Source organism: Drosophila biarmipes, chromosome 3R (genome assembly GCF_025231255.1).
Source record: "Drosophila biarmipes strain raj3 chromosome 3R, RU_DBia_V1.1, whole genome shotgun sequence".
Lineage (NCBI taxonomy): Eukaryota > Metazoa > Arthropoda > Insecta > Diptera > Drosophilidae > Drosophila > Drosophila biarmipes.
In genome coordinates, this window is record NC_066616.1 from 25791920 (window position 1) to 25812269 (window position 20350).

The following is a 20350-nucleotide window of genomic DNA, read 5'->3' on the forward strand; positions in this document are numbered from 1 at the left end:
CTGCTGGAAACAGAAGCAGTACGTCACTGGGAAAAAGGGTGTTCTACTCGAAATAAGCATTAAAATATTATACTTAAATTCTTTTACTATAAGAAAAAAATATACTTATTTTATAAACAATATAAATTATTAATAGTTTAAGTATTAGGTATTCAAATATTTAAAATATTGTACCCAATCTAACTAAACGAACTAAAAATTAATAATATAAATATGTATTGAGTGTATTTCCAATCGTTCTTAACACAATCAATTAACTCAATTATTTTATTATTTAAAAATATTTATTTTAAAATATAGAACATTTTTTACAGTGCCCCAGAAGCCGCCGCAGTACAAAACAAACCAATTTAAATTTTCAGCGGAGTCGGTGGCTCGGCGGTTGGTGTTAGTTTGGATGCAAAAACACAGTAAACGGGAAGGGCCTGGGAGTTGGGGAAAAGCGTGGAAAATCAGGAAAAGCGGGACAGACAGAGCTGGCGAAAAGCGCAACAAAGCGTAGCTGACAAAATCAAACCGGCAGGGCCAGCAAAACAAAACGCTGCAAAAAGAACGAGCTGAAATATTCGCAATGACAATTGAAAGTCGGAATTGGAAGTGCGAAGGGGTGAATGGGTGACCCAATGGAGGGGGTGGTGGGTCAAGGTGGCGTTGGGTCATGGGTGGTGGGTGGTGGGGGAAAGGACGAGCCATTCGGTGGTTGCTGTGGACTGGCCAAACACTCAATCAATAAATTATGCTGCCACGAAATATACAAATCAGCGAACGGGGGAAGTGTCGCGGATGCCACAAAAGTCAGGGGAGCGTGGAGGAGCAGTGGGTGGTGGGCGCTTCTGGGTGCTTCTCAGGGGGTGGTGCTGCTTGTTTGGCTGGTCACGCGGCAGCTGGAGAACAAAAGGCCAGGACAGGCCACGACCCAAGAGCAGCGAGTAGCGAGCGACCCAAGCGGCGCACAGACGGATGTGGCTTTGTGGCTTTTTGTGCGGTTGCTGCCACTGCCTCTGCTGCTGCCTGGCCTCTGCCGCAGCCGACGCCAGGCACCGCAGCTGCTGTAAGTCATTCGAGGAGGATCCTGTTGACGATGGTCATGGCCGGAGAATGACCAAGATAGCACCATCGCATGGCCAGCACGGGCAGCATCCAAAGCAAACAAGGCAGTGGTTGGAGGTATTTCGGAAGGGGTATCGGAGGTGGTATTTGGTTCTCATCCAATATTAATTTAATTAGTGAAAGGCCTTTTCCTATCATAACATACCTATATCATATCTCAACAATATTAGCTTAATTTATAAGAAATACAATAAAATAAAATACAAACTTCAAAGAAAAATACCAAAATTATTTAATGTTTATTACACTTTAACATTTTAGCTAAGCTCTTTACTCATTTTAAACCTGAATTGAATTGAATGTGATTTTCTTGATTCCCAGTTTAAAATATCAAAAATGCCTGTAAAATTTCCCTGCAATTTTTAACTTGATTTGAACCAACCTCTGGTTTCCGGAGTACCCCTGGGAAAGCCCCTTTAAGCCACCCGGCTGACACTGTCAAATGCGTTGACTGCTGCATTGTGCCCGGTGCCACGGACATGGCCTGTTTCTGCGTCCAGTGGCTGTGGCTGCGACAGCCTCCAAACAGGCGCCAAAGACAAAGACAAAGGCGCCCTGCAACCCGGCTGGCAAAATGGCTGCCCAGCTGCTGACCCCCTGCTGACCCCCTGCTAGCCCCCAGCTGACCTCCAACCCAGACCAGGCGGACCTTAAAGCCGCTGCCAGACGGAACGGCTCAGTGGCATCGATTTTTCCACAGGAAGAGCACCAGACATTTGCATGTGAGTCTGGCTGACATTTAAAATGCTGTATATGTGTACGTATAAAACATTGATCATGATTGACGATTGCGACTGTGGATGTGGACGTGTGTGCTGGGTGCCCGCAGGATAACAGACACGATGCTGGCACCAAATGTCTATGTGAGTGCTATGATGGCCCGCCAAATATTTTTATCTGCGGCCGCAGCGCACAAAAGTATGCAGCGCTTTTTATATGAAATATAAAGGATATTTGGAAGGTTGTGGAAAACGAGGGATCTGCTAGAATAGCTTTAACAAACCGAACAATATATGAGAAAATAAAAAGAACTGACTGAAAATCAATCTAATCCTAGTTGTTCCAGCCTAGAAGACAAAGTTCTTACACAATATTTGCCTTGCTGCCCTGGCTCTGCCTCAAACGCAACTTGATCGATTCTTGTAATAGTCCTTTCATTTGCACCCATCACGCACACCAACGCACCTGGCTGGACCACAGGACCTCGGGAGCCCCTCTCCGCCCCTCCACCCACCTGGCCTTGTCCAGTCAAGCGGTCCATTGTCCCCGCAGTGACTGTCATGAAGTCCAACAAAGCGGAAGCTGTAGGAATTTACCAACGTTTAAACTTTAATGCCTGCTACAACAGTTTTTATTCCTTGCCTCCTCTTCTCTTTGCGTCCTGTGTGTCTGTTGCATGTGTGTCTGTGTGTGTGGGCTTGAGATTCTTTTTTTTACCAGCCAGCCAGGATGTCTCTCTTTTACGCCCCGTTTTCCCCTTTATCCCGCCGCCCGCTCCAATTGAACCTAATCCGGCTGCTAAAGTATTAGCTACGTAGTTGTATGCTCATCCCGGCTGTCCAAACTGCCTTATGCTGCTTTTGTTGTTTGCTGGCATTTAGCAAAAAAACAAAAACAAAAGGGCCGGGAAAGGAGCCGAGGAAAAAGGCGGGGAAAATCAGGCGGAATGCCAGGGAGCTCTCGGGACAGAAGTGACGTTTGTAAAAAGTTTTCCCTCTGTCCAGAAAAAGGGGCTGCAAGTGGTGGAGCGGATGTGGAGGAACTGCAGCGTCCACTTAATAACAAGGCATCAGCCGCTGGACGTCACTTGGCATACTAATCCACAGCCCACTTGCGCCTCCTACGGAATTAAGTGACCAGCCCGTGACGGAGAGGGCCCCATTCTTTGCCATATGGGATGCCATATACTGCATTGTATATGCTGTCACACGGAGAAAAAATAATCTGACCTTATGCATATGTACTACAGCTTTGAGCGAATTGAATGAGTTGCTTTCTTAAATCAAATAAGTACGCGAATTCTTCCGAATTTAACATACTTGTATGATATATGTATAATTAAAGTCCAACAAAGGAGAAATGTAACACTTTAAAGACTTCATTTTGCCAGTGCATCCTTCGGGGATTCTTTGCTGCATTCCTGCACCTGCCTTGCAGGCAGACAAAGTCGCTGCCAAAGTGGACAGTGAATGGACAGCAGGGCAAAGACATTAATGACAGCCGACATCAATGAGTGTCGGGTGGCGGTGAAAAATTAATACAAAACGACGTTGACAACCGGGGAAAACAAAGGCCCCATCGCCGGATACCCCCAACTCCAGGCTGCCCCAGCTGGCTGGCAGGCAGGCAGGTGATGCTCCGATGGCTTGACTCGGCGTCAAACATGGCGTATGATTGATTTTCCAGTCGTAAACTATGGCTGAACTGTGAACCAGTGTCCTGAAGGGGGGTCCAGATAAAGCGGCAAATAAGCTTCAATAATAATAAAAGTTATAAATCTTTTGCATGGTCTGCGGAGGACAAGTCGAAGTCCTGCCAAAAGGACAACGACGACATGCTGCAACGCGGCGATAATAACAATTTATTGCAAACACACACACACATGTGAGCTGGGGAAAATGCCGCGAGACACGATTGCAACAACAAATGGCGAGGACAAAGCGCAAAAAGCGAGCATAAAAACCGCACAATAATAAAAATGAACAATGACAGGTTAATAGCAAATAAATGAAAGCCCATAAGGAGAGGGCCCGAGCCCTTGGCAAGCCGGGAAAGCGGAAAAGCGGGAAAACACCACCCAGACAAAGGAGATGCCGCTGCCGATGCCGATGCCGATGCCTCCGGTCCAGACTGCCAGCCAGCCAGCCGACAAACTATCCCCTTGGCCTAGGCACAATTGATATATAGTTTTCAATTTTAAAAACCATTGAGCAGCTGCATCGTCGGGGCGTTCTGGCAGAAAAAATGCCCAAGATATACGTAGCACGCTGCTGGCATATTTAAAACATAATAACTGCGGGGAGGACCGGGCCAGGGATAAACGGTAGAGGATAGTCGAAGGACCGGCGAAGGATAATGGCGGCAAACGTACTTAACGGCCACAATAATGACGATAATGGGCGATGAGTTAGCGGCGAGCAGGTTGACAAAATGCACTCGGCATGCAATGCACACTGCCTGCCAATAATAATCGTCATCATCATCATCATTATCATTAGGGAGGAGCAGCAGGAGGAGCAGAAGGACTTTCGACATTCGCACACGAATCGCTCTTTGTGTCTGCTTATGGAAGCGGAAAATGCATTAACTCAGCAGCAGACGCCGAACTGAATTTATTTTCCCCATTTTCAGGGGTGCTTTTTCCCCTCGAACCGCAGCCTTGAATTCATCAGCCTAATTACAGGGCTCTTAATGGCTTCTCCAGCGGAATTTACAGCGTTTTCCAATATATTCAAGGTGTTTTTCGGTAAATTCCCTAATTTTAACTGTAGTTATATTTATAAATTTATGTTGCCAGTTGGTAAACATTTAATATGCTTATTTATTCAATTGCATTCGAGTGGCGGCGCAAATCGGGGGAGTCGCCGGCACAAATAAAAATAATATGAATAATTTCCATTATGGTAGCAGCTAAATGGTCTTCAAAATCACCCATAATCTGCCGGCTCTGCGCGCTCAATTTTATTTCATTTTATTTTATTTATTTTATAATTTAAATATGCCATATTTAATATATGATAGGTGTCGCAAGCCGCCTGCAAGCGGATTAAATTCGACCCGCCACATTTTATTAAATTTTCGCTCGGCACAACGCAGCGCCAAAGTGACAAAGAGAAAAATCGATCACCTGTTTAAAGTTGGCCCTCCCAAGCCCCGAAAATAAAAAAAAGCAGAGAAGGTGGGAGGACAACAATGGCGGGGCTACTTGGCAGCTGTGCCAACGCATCAGTCAACGTCCTTAGTATCCTTAACAAAGGACGACATTTGCCGGTTGCGACACTCAGACAAAAAGGGGAGCCACTTTATAAGCCAAATTCAGCGTGGCCTTTGTCCGTTTGCTCACAACTTTCAACTCTCAACTGGCGCATTCTTGTGTCGTTCGCTTTTGGCAATTTGTTTCTGCATCTTACAACGAATTCAATTGAGAATTTCAGCAGACACTCGGCAAATTTAAAAACAAATTTGCCGCAAAGCAACGGCAGCAAACTTCGCCAAGGAGAAACTTTTCCTTCTACAGCTCCCGAGTTTTCCAGTTCGATTTTCAATTCCCTGTCTCGGAAAAGCTGGTCAAGTGTGGACGTGCGTTTAAATGTTACGTATACGCCGCGTTGTCCGCTGCACTTTACTACCTCGTCTCGTCTTCCACATTTCCCTCGAAGTCTAAGCAAGAAAAAAAGAAAGGAAAAACAACAGCAGACAGACTGAAGTGCCACGCCCCTTCCCTGGTATTTGCTTTTCCGCCCACGCCGTCTGTTTGCTTTTCCTACGAGCACGGGTATAGAGTATGTTTGTTTGCCTTTCGTTTAGTCAGAATGCCAACTATGACAAAATCGTTGAATCAGGGAGTCGAAATCAAAATCGAATCGAGTCGATTGACTGAGCCAATGCCAACCTGGAAATTGTCAATAATTTCAAATTGATTTCTATTTGATCTAGCAGCGGGCCACAAAGGCGGACACCTTTGCACCTATAATTGTGCTACGGATAGGTTTCGAATAGCTGTTTGGTGTGTGTTCCCCAGCTTTTCCTTATACTTAGCCGGCTAAGTGAAAACGTAAACTTTGACAAACACGCGGGCCTCGTTCTGAGGCCAAATAACATTAGACAGCTATTAGAGGCTTGGCCGACTTTTACGACGAAACCATAAAAAGCATTACTTGAACTGCTCGAGCTGGTCGTAAAACTCGTGAAATTTGTAAGGACCTGCGACTCGGACTCGGATGGGGACCGGGACTGTGACTGGGAATACGTGGGCCATAGGCGTAGGCAGGCAATAAAAGCCAATCGATAAGTGCCCAAAGTGTTGGGGGTCCTCGTAAACAAATGGGCCGGGCCCTCACCTCCATGGGGACCATGGTCGTTCATCCATCAGGGAATCGTCAAAGGAGTTCCCCAGTTTCTGGGAACGAATTTATTAGCCGGCCCATCAACATATCGATTATGACAATTACGCATAGGAAACGCTAACGCGGGTTTTAGCTTAAGAATTTTATGGGATAGGTTTTTCAAGCAGTGAAAGAGGTCGGGAAATAATAACCAAAATGATTGATTTTATATGTGATGGTCTCTGACTCTGTGAATAATGTAATATTTACAAATGTTGTTAGTTTCTGGAACCCTTTTGTATCTTTTTTGTAGATCTTTTTTATTCTTAATATCATATAAATACCATATTCTTTATTAAAACCTTCAGTTAAATAACAAAACTAAAACTAGGTATTCATGTTGCTTGTAAATATATTAAGATCATATTTATATTCCATTTAATGGTTTAGTTGTTTGGCAGCTTCATAAAATTACTTTATTATGCCTTGATATCATTATCCAGAATTATATCTCAATAGCCGTTTTTATTAAGACATAAATAGTTCTTGAGACTAATTAGAAATATCTACAACTCCAGATATTTCACGCAGATATTCCCTTCGGAAATATATTTTTAAATTTCTTTGAACAGGATTTATAATTAAAATTGAAATAAAAAGGATTATGAAAATAATATATTTTAAAATAAGTAAATATAACGTTATCCCTAAAGAAAGTGTCTGTATTTAAATATAAATTTTATAGATGGCAGAGATTTTTCTCCATTAAGATATTATTTATTTTGAAATATATATCTTTGAGTCTTAGGCTTACCCTGCTTGGGCGAGATGCAGAGCACCTGCTGCTGCGGCGACTGCTGCTGCGAGTGGATCTGGTACTGCTGCTGCTGCTGCACCACCACCGCCTGCTGCTGGGCGGCGCAGACGGCGGCGGCCACCGCCTGCTGCTGCTGATGGTGGGCGGCGGCGGCGGCAGCGGCGGCTGCTGCGGCGGCCTGCTGCTGCGACTGCTGCTGCTGGTGCGGCGACTGCGACTGGGGGTGCTGATGCTGCTGCTGTTGCTGCTGCTGCTGCGTGGTGACAATGGTCATCTGCTGCGGCTGCTGCTTGCCGTTGGGCGCCTGCTGCAACTGCGACTGCTGCTGCTGTTGTTGCTGCTGCTGCGGGGGGGCGGGCGCCTGTTGCTGCTGCTGCTGCTGCAGGTGCGTCTGGTGAATGGCCAGCAGCTTTGTCTCGTAGGGCTTTCCGTGGGCGGCGCTGAGCGTCATCTGGGCGGTGGCTGGCATCATCAGCGTGGGCATGGCCAACATTTTACGGCTGGCGTGGTGCAGTGGTGCAGTGGTGGCTCCGGGGGCGGTGGTGCTGCTTCTGCTGCTGCTGCTGTTGCGGTGCGCAATTTGCACGTTCTGCGGTTGGACGCAGCTCGCTTTGATGCTTAATGAAGTGCCTGCCGCCTTGCAGTTGATGATATAAATAAATTGTGTTATAATTTGGCTAGGTTTTTGGGTTTTTTTATATTCAGATTCGTTTTTTTATTTTGGTTTTCGAATGGCCGCCTTTTTGTGTGAAACCGCACAGTTGCTGCTGCTGCTTGTTGTTTGGTCAAACGATTTGATGCATTAAATAATTTCTACAATTTTGCTAATTTGGGAAATGCTGCCTTTTTTGTGGTTTTCCTTGCCGTTGGTTCCGCTGTGTGTTGTTTGTGGTTGGTTTTTTTTTTGTTGTTGGTAGTTTTCATAAAAAATTTCCTCTTTGCTTGACCTTCACTTATCACAGACCAATGAAATTAGTTTTCGAAAAGTTCATTTGGTTTTTGAATTATGTTCCCAACCAGAATCCCCAGCACTCAAAGCAAGTGGATTCCTTTCGGTTATCTCTCTGTCTATGGAAATATTAAAACACAAATTGTGGTTTAAGCTTGACAATAAAACACAAAATCATGAGCATCAACAAACAAAAGAGGGATAATTAACTTTTGCTGGCTGCCTTGCTAGTGTGATCAAAGTGCTTCGAACCATAAGAAGAGTAAATAAAACTGACGACTCGCCTCGGGTTTTATGGGTGGCACGCACAGCCATTATCATATATCAAGACTAAGCCATTCACACATCATTTGAAAAATTAAATTTAATATTTTACGATTTGTGTGCTGGCATACGCATACAAAGCGCAGAAACATGAGCCAACAAAAAATAAAAAGTTATGCGCGTAACGCAATGTCTAAGTGCCAAAAGCAGAAACAGACAGCTCAGCCAGCTCAGCGGCGAAAAAATTATAACAGTAATAATAAAAGCAGCGGAATACAAGTGCCAAAATGCCAAAGAAAAAAAACCACCACGCACAAGAAACCGAGCTGGGGCTTTACTTTTACGACACAGCCCCAAAAGATGGGGCCGTGCTTTTGCTGGGGAAGCATGCTGCGGTCCCGGAGTCCTCTCGTCCTGACACCCTGTACGCCCCAAGTGTTGGCAAGTGTCAGGATCAGACGCTTCCGGTTTTTATATCTCGCCCACGGAGACGGACGGACGGACAGGCAAATGCTATGTATAAATATAAATATAAACTTATATTTTTATGTTTGTTTCGAGAGCCCAGGACACACGGAAGCACTCGCGGGCAGAAAAAAAGAAACCAGGACGAGTGCAGGGGCCACACCAAAAATGCAAAATACATACGGCACCCAGCATTCCCTTTTTGCACGCCAGAGTGTGTGTGTGTGTGTGTGTTTGCCGGAGAATGGGTGTATGAATCACACACAGCTGCAGTGTCCTTTTTATATAGGAAGAGCCCAGTCGGCAGGCAGCATTTATTGGCTGCTCGTTGTCGGTTCATGTGGCCCACAAGCCGAAGTGCCAGACGCCCGCAGTTGTACATAATGTGGATGTGGCCAAAAACACAACAGGCACAACAAAACGTACATGCACGCAAAAAGCGCTGTGGCTCCGGCTATGTAAATATGGCCAAAATCGATGCTCGCCTGGGTGACAACGGAGCCAAGGAACCCGAAAAGGGTTAAGCGTTTCCAAAAAATTCGCCACTTAAATTGATTTTCTAGAAAAATCTTGGAATAATTTTTGAAAAAATGCAAAAACGTCCAAATAAAACGAAATCACATTCATTTCTCTAAGCACACATCTTCAATTTCGATACACTTGGCCAGTTTATGCAACAAAAGTCTTTGGAAAACCCAGTAACACATTTCTATAATAAAATCTTTTTCAAAACACTTCGGCAGTCAGCACTGAAAAAAGGCATACAAAATTAAAAACCTTTTTTAAAAATAAGTATATAAATTGTTTATAAATATTTCGTTTTATTTTGTTTCTGGCAGTTTTTAATATTTATTATCTTTGTAAAATTTATATTTTTATCATCGTTCAGTTCTTGGTTAGTTTTTCGTTGTTCGGCTTTCGTTTATTGCACTTCGTCGATTTCTGGTTTTCCTTTTTTTCGCTTTTCCTTACTTTTCGGTTTTTATTTTGAATTCTCTTTAGCGAGCAGTTGGCTTTCGGTTTGCCTTTGGTTGGTTGGTTGGTTTGTTTGAGAAATTATAATAACAACTTAACAACAATGTAACGAATATCCTTTCTTAACGAGGACACAATTCAAACTGAAAGCGAAGCGCCTTCGTCCGCCTCACAAATAGTCAACACATCGTACCGCTCCGGTCGTTTACCGTTATTCTGCCGGCGTCGCTGCCGCTCCGAAATCCTTTCATCCTTGCCGACGGACCAGCAGTCGTGTTGGCCATAAGGAAAACTCCCGAACAATAACCGAAGCGCTGGCAGGAAAATCTCCCTCTCAGGCGTGCGCACTTGGAATTTCGAAAAGGTTGCAGTCTTAGCTTTGGGTTTTTCCAGGATTTTCTTTATAGTTTTGCTTTCAAGGTATTTCCCTACTTTTATGGGATTTTATAGCACATCTCTCTGTTATACAAAGGACCTTATCCCGCTCTGTTAATCTGTCTTATCATTTTTCTTAGCCAGGTTTAGTTCTAACAGCGGTTTTGAACTACAGATTAGCGCCTTCTTACTCATTATGCAAAAACCCCCGGGTCGTGTGTGGAGTGTTCTTAAACGCTTTACACTAGGCAAACAAACAAAGGGCCATGCTCATGCACACCCACACATACACTGGCCCACATGCTATTGTTTATGCGCTCGAGAGCCAATAATCCACTTTTGTTTTGTTATCACTCCCCGGCCACCCAAAACCACTCGCTCAGCCACCCACTTTGGCCACCCGAAATCACCCAGAACCACCCAAACCACCCGCAGCACTCAGCTCGTTGCGGCTGCTTTTGCCCTTGCCCGCCACCACTTAATTTCTACTTGATTTGTCGTTTAAGAAAACTAATTGTCTGCCTTTTGTTGAGCGTGAAAACAATGGAAAACATTTTAGCAACTGTTACTCTGCGCCGAAAGCGTATTAGACGCAGACCTCCACAGACTTAGGGCCCAAAGACGTCTGGGCAGCATTTTGCGGCCATGTGGGGGGAAAAGTGGCCAAGATGAGTCTGAGTCGTTCAAATGGCTCGTGTTTTTGGCCAGGCAAAGGGGAAAGAGTACGCCACGGGGTGTTCCCCGCAGCTCTTCAAGGTCACTTCAGACGACTTCCCGAGCTCAAAGCTCCATAAGTCGGACATCCGCCTAAGTAAATTATAAGACTTAAGTTTCTGTTATTAACTATCCTAAGATGATACATATTTCATATAAATATTATTGTTAATTTCATATTTTGTATCTTTAAATTGAAAAATGTATTTCAATCAAAAATGTATCTAAGTTAAATGCTAAGTTTAAATACTTAAAGACCACTGGTCGAGGTAAGTAAGTTCAACTGTAGTTTGGGGATGGGATGACAAAGCGAAAGGGACAATCTTCTTTTACTGTATCTCAAAGCGGCCTCCTGATCGATTTCCCGCAAAGCGGAAACGGATACGGATACCCATACCAATCTCACATGGCGGAATAACGAGGCAAACTCTGCGTTGCATATTCATAAGGCTGGCACAAACACAAACACTCGCAGCAGGACGGAATGACGACGATGGTGTAACAGATATCGGTTACGTTGCATGCAACAACGGCAGTGCAAGACCTTCAGCCAAGAAAGGGTTAAGCTTGGGGAAGCGAGCGAGCGCGTAGTAGAGAACCTTGTGGCACGCACAATTATAAGCTTTAAAATATAGATTTAAAGGAACGGAAGCCTACTAAATATTCTAATAATATAATATACAATACTATTATGTATTTTAATATAAGCTGTTGTTGTAAATTCTGATAGTTCCATGACTTAATAAGAATTGACCTATAAAGAACTGAAAATCTATTGATGACTAGAGCATCTGTGCATCTGCTGCATTATGCAGATGACCAACTTCACCGTGACGACAATGACGGAAAATGGGGAAAGCGGCAGCGAAAGCAACATGAGCAGTAGAAAGTAAAACAGCAACGGCCATAGCAGCCCGGCGACACATTATCCTGCGACTAAATATGTAAAAACTCAAACACCAACTGCACACACACACACACTCTCGCAGGACTCACGTGAGCGATTAAAATCTGAAGGAAAGTATTTCAGTTTTACTTTTTTCCCCCCACTTTTCCCCATTTTTTAGGGCTGCAGCCGAGGGTTGCTGATGTGCAAATGAGTTCAGTTGGAAGGGTTGCTGGCTGTGCCAGTGGCAGCGGCGTGTAATTGGAGGCGAGTGTCGTGTAAAATGTAAAACTTGCGCCGTAAATAAATCAAAACTTTCTGACTGAACAAACATTCAGGTGAGCGAAAAAATGCAACAGCAACGGCGAATGGCAACGGCAGCGGCAACTGCAGCAGCAACAGCAGCGCCACCGGCAACATCAGCGGCCCAGCAGCAACATTTTCATATTGACAAGTGTGCCGAAGAGGGAAAGCGTGGAAAGTGGAAGGTGGCGGGTGGCGCGTGGCAGGTGGTTGGGGGCGGAGGGGTGGCTGGGAAAACTCAAGCAGCGGGCAAAAACAAGGCTGCTGCTGCCGGGGTTATTTACACTAAAAATTGGAACAGCTGCAAAGCGAAGCACTTACAGCTGCTGCCGCGGGGTTTTTTAAAGGCGGGCAAAGTCGCGGAGACGAAAGCCAGCTGATGCAAATTTCCCCTTGAATCTGAGACCCCTTAATGCCAGTCTTCGTGGAAAAAGAACACTTAAATTTAGCTAGGATTTAAATAATTTGATTAATTTATTGCATTGGAAACCAATTGTGAAGTTGGTATTGTAGAAACATATAAACAAAACACAAGTAATTCAAATTTCCTCATGATTTTCCGACATGTATACGCTTATTAAAGATTTGCTTTAAGCTAGATCCATGTAACATAAATTATTTTTAAATTACTTATTATTTTAATTGATATGCACATAAAATACTAATTTACAAGGAATGTATTTATAATAATAATTCATATTTTTAACCCCACAATTCCCTCCCGGAAAAGAGTTAACTCGACCTTGGCCAACAACCCAGAGCATCTTCCGCACATAAATCCCCCTGCATTGATTTATTACATAATATGCTAGGCACCAACCACACAAGGCGGAACGCAAAAAGTTTCGTCCTGATTTATACATTCATTATTCTATCATATCTAAGGGCGGGGCCCACAAATGAAATGTAAATGGCGCTCTGGCAGCGGATTAATACGGTTGCTCAGCACAACGACTAAATAAAGTGAATTTAAGTTGGGGCCAAAAAGTTTTCGGCCGCAATCCCGGCTCAAGGTGGTCAGGCCAGGCGTCTTTCACATTTGTATAGTCGTCGTAAAATGATAAAAATATTAATATAAATAAACGCGGCAGAGATCTCGAGACCATTTGCCATGGCTACGGCTTTTGTTTGCCGGCAGCTTTCGGAGGAAAGTTTTTGATATCATCTTTAGCGAAACATCCGGAAAAGCAGGGGGTGGGAGAAAGGGGCAGGGACTCCCGCATAAGTTGACAATTTTTTGTAGCTTTCACTCGGCTTTCCCCTGGTGTGTGTTTTTTTGCTTGCCTTTTTGCCGCCCTGGCTATTTGTGTATGTATATTTTTGGGCTACAAACTTTTGCACCCAGCTGCCTTAGAGCCCGTGCCATAATTGATGGTCAGCGTTTAACTTAATTGTATGTGGGAATCCGAGCTGCCGGTGGCAGGGTGGCACGGTGGCATGGGCATGCTGATTGTGTCAAGATTTCATTTCAATTTGCGCCGCGATAAGGCTGCGAGACATAAAAGTAAATTGAAACGCCTGACAGTGGCTCTGACAACGGAGCAGTGGACCAGTGGACCACTGGACCGAAGGACCAAAGGACCGAAAGGACCAACCAATGGACCGCCGGAACAGCCGGATGGCAGGATATCAGGATAGCCAGGTGCTGCTGCTCCCGACCATCATTGCTGGACGTCAGAAGCTCGTCACGCACGTGCAGGTGGAGCAGTTTCAAAAATTTTTAATTGAATTTGCCACTGGACGGGGAAAGGTACTGCCTCACACTGCGAAAAAAACACGACAATGTTGGCCCTCAGCTGTAATCTCATTTGTCAATCACACATCAAACTTGTAACTTTTGGATATATTTTTGAAGTGATCCCAGGCCTTCGTGCAAGATATCACTGATTAAAAAATTATGATATCAGGGCATTTTTTAAAATAATATACAAATTTAAGGTTTAAAGGTATGTTTTTTTGAGGAAAAACAAGAATATTATTATAGGAAGCTTGTAAACATCCTAATTAGTTTAGGAAATATACAAGTAGACCTCAATATATTTTATAATTTAAGAAAGAATATACTTTCTGTATTGACAATTGTTTCTTTATGACATTTCCCCCAGTGCAACACTCGTACTCACTGTGCAGTGGCGGCATGTACTCCATTTCCTCGTCGGGGTCCTCCGTGTCCTGCCGCCCGCCTCCTTCGGTCCTGGCTGGCCGTGGGGGCGTGGCAAAGGAGTTGGTACGCAGCGCCATTTCCATGGCACGCAGGGCGGGCAGGTTCCTGGGCAATTTGCCATTCTGCAACGGAGAGGCGACCGATGGACCATTAAAATTAGACAATAAATAGATAAAGATGAAAATAAAAACACGTGCCAGGTCGTTCCAATTTCGAGGGCGACAGTGCCCTAATTGAGGCATTCAACTTGATTACGACCCAGAGCGAGCTGAGGACGAATGGCCAGCAAGAGACTAATGCCAAGGCCGACAAATGTCCTCTGAAGTGGCGTGCAAATCATGAAAAAGGATTACACGTACTAAAACCTGGAATGGAAACAAATTCCACCCCCACTCTCTGCCGGACCTCGTCCTGTGGGTTAAGTTAAGTTTTGTTTTGCTCCTTGGGCATTCCCCTCATTTCGGTGACTAAAAAGCAACGATGTGACGACAACAATAACAACCAGGGGGAGCAGCGGGCAGAAATCCAATTTCAGCAAGTAGCACGACATAAATTTGTTTTCTCCACACCAACACAGCACCAAAAACACAACACAACATACACGCACACACACTTGGATGGGGTTGTCCTGGCTGCTGGCCATGTCCTGCAAATGAATTCTGTTAATGCAGACATTACTCGAGCATATTAAAAGTCCGAATGTCCATTCCGCACAGAATTTTATAGCAGGCGACCGCACCAAAGGAGGGTGTCCAAAAACCCGAACCCGGCTACAAATAGGCACATTTGTTCCACCCCAAACACCCCGGAATTCCACCCCCAGGACCACCATGGCAGCCCATGGCAGCCCAGGATCAGGACTGCAGCCAATGGCCAATGTAGTTAGCCAGCCAGCCATATACGCATATTTGTTTACCTTGCCACGACAATTGCGGTAGACAGTTTTCCCCAGTTTTCCGGCCGAGCCCCTGCCGGACATTTAGTTTATTTGATGTTGCCAAATGAAAATTGTGACATAAAAGGGACTAAGAACATAATTAACTAGTGTCCAAATGTGCAAATCCAAACGCATAAAAAGTGAGCAAACAACTCTGGCGTAAAGGTGCGGGAAGAGCAGGAAAAACAGAAGGAAAAAAGAGGAAAAACCCGAGGAAAACTAGAGCAAGCGTTGCAACCGAATTTTCGGGGGGCCACCGAATGACACTTAAAGGATTTGCCTGGGCGAACCTTGAATATGCTCGGCGTTATGGGAATGCCAGCCAGGGATCCTTGTAGATTCGGTGTCCTGGATTCTGGACCCATTCCGGCCATCAGAGCGCACATTATTTGATGTCCCCGGGTCCACTTTCAGCAGCCACGTGTCGGCCACAAAGGGTCATGATTAGTTTGCTTAATAAAGAACAGGGAACAGCGCCGATAAATATGAAAAAAGGTCCAGGCACTCTGAGAAAAGGTATTGAAAAATGTATGTACTCCTTTTAATACCTATAAGTGCATTAAAATATTTCTTGAAAAATAAAAAATCGAACAGATACAATATCATGTGCATTGGATTTTATAAAGTCTTATAGAATTTTTAAGAAGAAAGCATTTCTTGAGCTGCAAAAAGATACAGAAATATTGTTTCTTTGTATGCCATGGAAAAAGGGAATTTATTAAATTAAATTTCTTACTGTGTAGCTACTGTTTCCCACACTAAAAAATGGGCGTTGCGTGGCACCGCTAAATGGCACTGAAGTTATTTTGTATTTATGAATATGCCGCCCGTATTACTATTTAGAATTCAGAGTTGGGCACTGCCAGGCGGGGATAATATTTGATATTAATGATTTCGAGTGGCGTTTCGAAGCTCGGATGGGTGGACAATTGCCGAAGATGAATGAAGACAAATGATGGGGTAGCCTTTATAGCATTAGCATCAACTTTCAATCCCCCGCAGCCTTCGATTTTGAAAGCGGGGTGTGGGTCGCGGACTCGGGGATTACGTAGATTTCGTGGCCCAGTTTCTGGGGGGCGAGCAAATTAAATAACCGTCAAGCCGTCAAAGGAAATCTGCGAAACAAAGCGTTTTGCGATTTACCCCAAGACCGAGAAATTACAAATTGCCCAGCCCCATCGTGCACATATTTTGTACATTTCTCTCTGTTTTCATGTTGTCGCTGCGCCTTCGTTTTGTTTCTGCTCGTTTCGTTTGGCCTTATTTGCTCATTTTTGAGTATTTGATTTCATTTCTTTCATTTGTGTGTTTGCCCGTACAGTACGAGTATGGTATAGTGTACAGTTTTTAATAAAACAAATTCAGCGGGCGACGGCCTGCGGCGAACATGGCAGGCGAAATTAAATTATTTCATATCCCCACTCCCCCCGCTTTGCCAGCCCGAGATGAAAGTAAGAGAAAGTCGCTGGCTGGACGCAAACATTTTATCATTTGTTGTTGCCGCTGACAGGACTATACATACACTACATGAGGATTGGAGGATTGGGGGGTTGGGAGGTTGGAGGGCCGCAGCGGCGGCAGTTGACAGGCTGCCTTCCTGTGAGGACCGAGAAAACGGAGCCAGATTGTTTGTTATTTAATGACCAGCAGACATATTAAATATGCTACGTTTGATTCTGGCGAAAAATGCCTACATGATAATTGAGCTCCGAAAGCAAGAACTGCTGGCTCAAATAACATTTAACAAGTGGCTTTTGTTCTTGATTTACACAACTTAATCAGCTTACACTTTGTAAAATAAATAAATCAAATAGTCTACATGTGGGGCAAAAAAGTGCTAGTATTTTTAAAATAATATTTATCTACGATACATTTGAAATCCTTTGTTCTTGTTTTAGTAATAAAAGTATAACTTATATTTGAACATATGGTTTTTTCTGTTAGTCATTAAATACCTGCAGCAATAAGAGAAAAGTTTTGAGGTTTTTATGTAAATAAAGAACCATTTTGTATTTGATTCACTTTTGGTTTTAAATAAATCAAAAGCACACCTAGAAAGTAACTGAAAATATATTGAATTTTAATAACAAGTTCGCATTTGATTTCTCAAGCTAAAGTAAAGGTTCCATGGCTGAAACTTCCCCACTTTCCTGTTTTGATTTTCCCATTGCGTGCCGCCGTTGAAGTGGCACCTGCGTACACCGTGTGTTTTGTGTGCAACACTTCCGCTTCCTGGTGCATTTCTTCGGCCTAATGGACGTTGATGGATGACGCGTCCAGCGACAGGTGAAAGTATATGCTGTAATGCATATTTATGAGGCCAGCAGCTGGCTCTCCGGAGACCGCAGCGGATCGGATTGGATGGGATGGGATCGGTTTGGTTCGGTTCGGGTCAAGTCGCATAATTAGCAGCGCGCCGAGGTATGAAATGCAATTTATACGACCCCAGTTTCCGGGGGCAATCGGCGATCTAATGCCATGCAATTTTCTGCAGTCGCCGTTGCCGTTGCCGTTGCAGTTTCTGGCCTGCTTTGACAGTGGCCGTTTGCCATTTCGGCATGCGGAACGGGCCAGCAGGCAAACCGGGCCATAAATTAGGCCCCACATCACTCAGACTGCGGCTCTGGGATGGGATGGTTTGGGATGAGATGGGGATGAGGATGAGGATGATGATGGGGATGGGGATGGGGTTGGCTACGGCTGTGGAGATTGGGCTGAGGATGGAGATGAAACTGCAGCCGGAGCCAACACACAAAAGCATGCCAAAGGCATCAATCGGCAAGAGTGCAGTGCAGTAGATACTCGCAGAATGCAGCTGCCTACAGTACAGAGAAAAAATACTCCGTATTCCAACCTGCATCTATGATCCATTGCTTTAATAAAAACATTTAAGTCAGTACTATTAAGAGAGGCTTAAACCTTGAAGCATTTCCAAACACATTTACTACTAACTACTAAACAAAAGGAGTTTAAATATGTTATAGTTTTAAAAAAATACAAAACTTTTATTTGATTATCCAGGTATCATTTGAATTTTTCAGTGCACTGGCAGTTGCTTCCGGAAGGACATGCAACATTGCATATTGCGACCACACGTCGTATGAGCGATGCCAAATGTGCCGAAGCACGGCAGACGAGCCGGATCCAGAGCCGTATCGGGGCTATATAGCCGGAGCCGTATAGCCCAAGACTGCGCTGGGGCGCACGGAGCGTACTATCGCTCATAATTTCCAGTTCGCATATGCCAGCCCGCGGCGGTCCGAGCAAACAAACAAAGATATAGGAACGCCGACGTTTGAGGACTGCCAGCTTTTTGGGGCAGCGTCTCGGCTCCACTTTGCATATCCTGCCACGGGTTCCTCTGCCTCTGCTGGCGAAGGACCTCCGCTGTTTTATACTGTCATAAAGCTTTCAAATGCCATTCCTTATAGGCATTCGAATACATTTATTGGTCGTGCACTTTAAAGAAAAATATCTGGGAACCGGTTTGTGTCTTGTTCATATTTTCATTAAAAGAATTAATACATTTAACATTTTTTTAATTATATAAAAATTCTTTTTTATACATTTTTTATCAATTTTATACTGCTTTCTAATATTGTGTACTTGACAACTTAACAAATTTTGATGTCTAAAGCCCTCGACCACAATTTGGTAAGCCAGAAACTGATAATTTTTATACAATTTTGAAAACAAGAAAAATTACTAACAAATATAATATGAAATATACTAGTATGTACCTTTATTCTCTCAGCTTTCTACATAATGAAATGATTTTAAGCCAAATAAAAGAAGGCCAAAACCAACCAAAGGCTGGTTAAAATGCAAATGATGAATGCACCGAATCCCCCGAACATCCCTCACCGCTGGCATTACAATCACAGAGTTTATTGCTTGTGAATTTCGATAACTCATGGCATATCCTTTTCTGAGTGCAGGACTTAACTCCTGCCGGCCGAGTGTGCTCATTTATCTTCTTATCAGTTGCCAGGCCCGAAAGTGCACGGCGGAGAGCCTTCGGATCCTTGGACTGGCCAGAGCACCAGGACACCAGCACAGCAGAGCTGCAGCACAGTTGTAAATGTTGTGTATTTGCCGTTTGAGTGGCCACCGGGGATGCATCTGATCCGTGCACCTGGCTATCGAGTCCCGGAGTCTCAGCCCAGGGAGCGGGAATAAATCAAACTGCTGGCCGACCACTTAAGCGGGCCCAGTGCAGTGGGCCAATTATCACAGAAAGTTGTCCATGCCGCTGGCTTGTCGGACATTAATTTTCAGCCACAAATATTTGTGCACACAGCTTCGGCGCTTCCCAGCAGGTTCCGGGCCTTTGGAAATCGGGGGAGTCACGGAGTTTTGGAGCTACCCAGTTGGGAGTGCAGACGACGTGCTGCCATTGTAAACGGGGCCAAAACGGCTTAAGCGACGACAGCAACTACAGCGGCCAACGACTGCCATTTAATCGAAGCCAACTAATTGCCCCGTAATTGACAGTTTGACTGTTTGGTAATTTGTTTTTGCATGTTGTGCTGTCAAAAAGTTTTCCCTTTTCCGCCGCCCCGCCACGATCGCGTTTTCCAGCTGAGCGAACGCCAAAAAGCAACGGACTTTGGTCCGCTCAAAAACAGCAGCTAAAACCAGCTAACTGGCATAATGCCAAAAGTTTTGATACAACAATTGTGTTTGCCACACTCTTTGCTGTAATTGTTTCCTTATTAGCTTGGTAGTAGGAGGTGATACAAAAATAAAAGGCTAAATAATTAACTAAAAAAATCTTAAAGAAGCAAGTCTTATATAATGAGTTCTTAGACCTTAATTTCCCCTAAGCCCTATATTCACAAATAAATGCCCAACTCATTGAACTACTTTAATGCTTAAGCCCAGTGAAATCAGACCCCATAGAGCAGCCCTCACACCACCTGCACTTCGGCAATGAAACCGAATATTCAGCGCCTAATTTATGTAAAAGGCAAATAAATCAATTAATGTCAAACAACCTGTGAGAGCCAGTCCGAAAAAGATATGCAGACTTGGCATCGTTTTTCTGGGCAGGGCAGTCTCCCCCTATTGGAATAATAATAATTAGAGACCGACTGACACTTTGGGTCGGAGGCAAATATAATTAATTACGCACCGCCGAGAGCAGGCCAGCACAATACAAATTTATAGAGGCCTAGTCAGCAGGATCGGGGCAGGGGCTTGGAAGTCTATCAAAGGCTCGTGCCACGAGCCAATTCAATAGTTGGCCAAAGAAACTTTGCCACTTGGCCCGGTATTTTGAAATGTTTTGCTGCAAGGGAACGAACACACACACACTCCACACACACAAATAATGAGTTAGATGAG

General features: G+C 44.3%; 1 protein-coding gene across 5 annotated transcripts in view; it reads right to left on the reverse strand.

Moving 5' to 3' along the window:
- The window catches only part of LOC108024646 (uncharacterized), a 59221-nt gene that overhangs the window by 30243 nt on the left and 8628 nt on the right, over positions 1-20350 (reverse strand). For 2 of the 5 annotated variants that reach the window (XM_017094698.3, XM_044091922.2), the window contains exon 1: positions 6970-8057. In XM_017094698.3, the coding sequence (XP_016950187.2) occupies positions 6970-7465 (496 nt within the window). In that variant the 5' untranslated portion in view covers positions 7466-8057. Of the gene's footprint in view, positions 1-6969; positions 8058-9622; positions 9764-14026; positions 14190-20350 lie in introns of those variants that run through there. The other 3 variants (XM_044091920.2, XM_050888472.1, XM_050888471.1) reach the window with 3 other exon arrangements.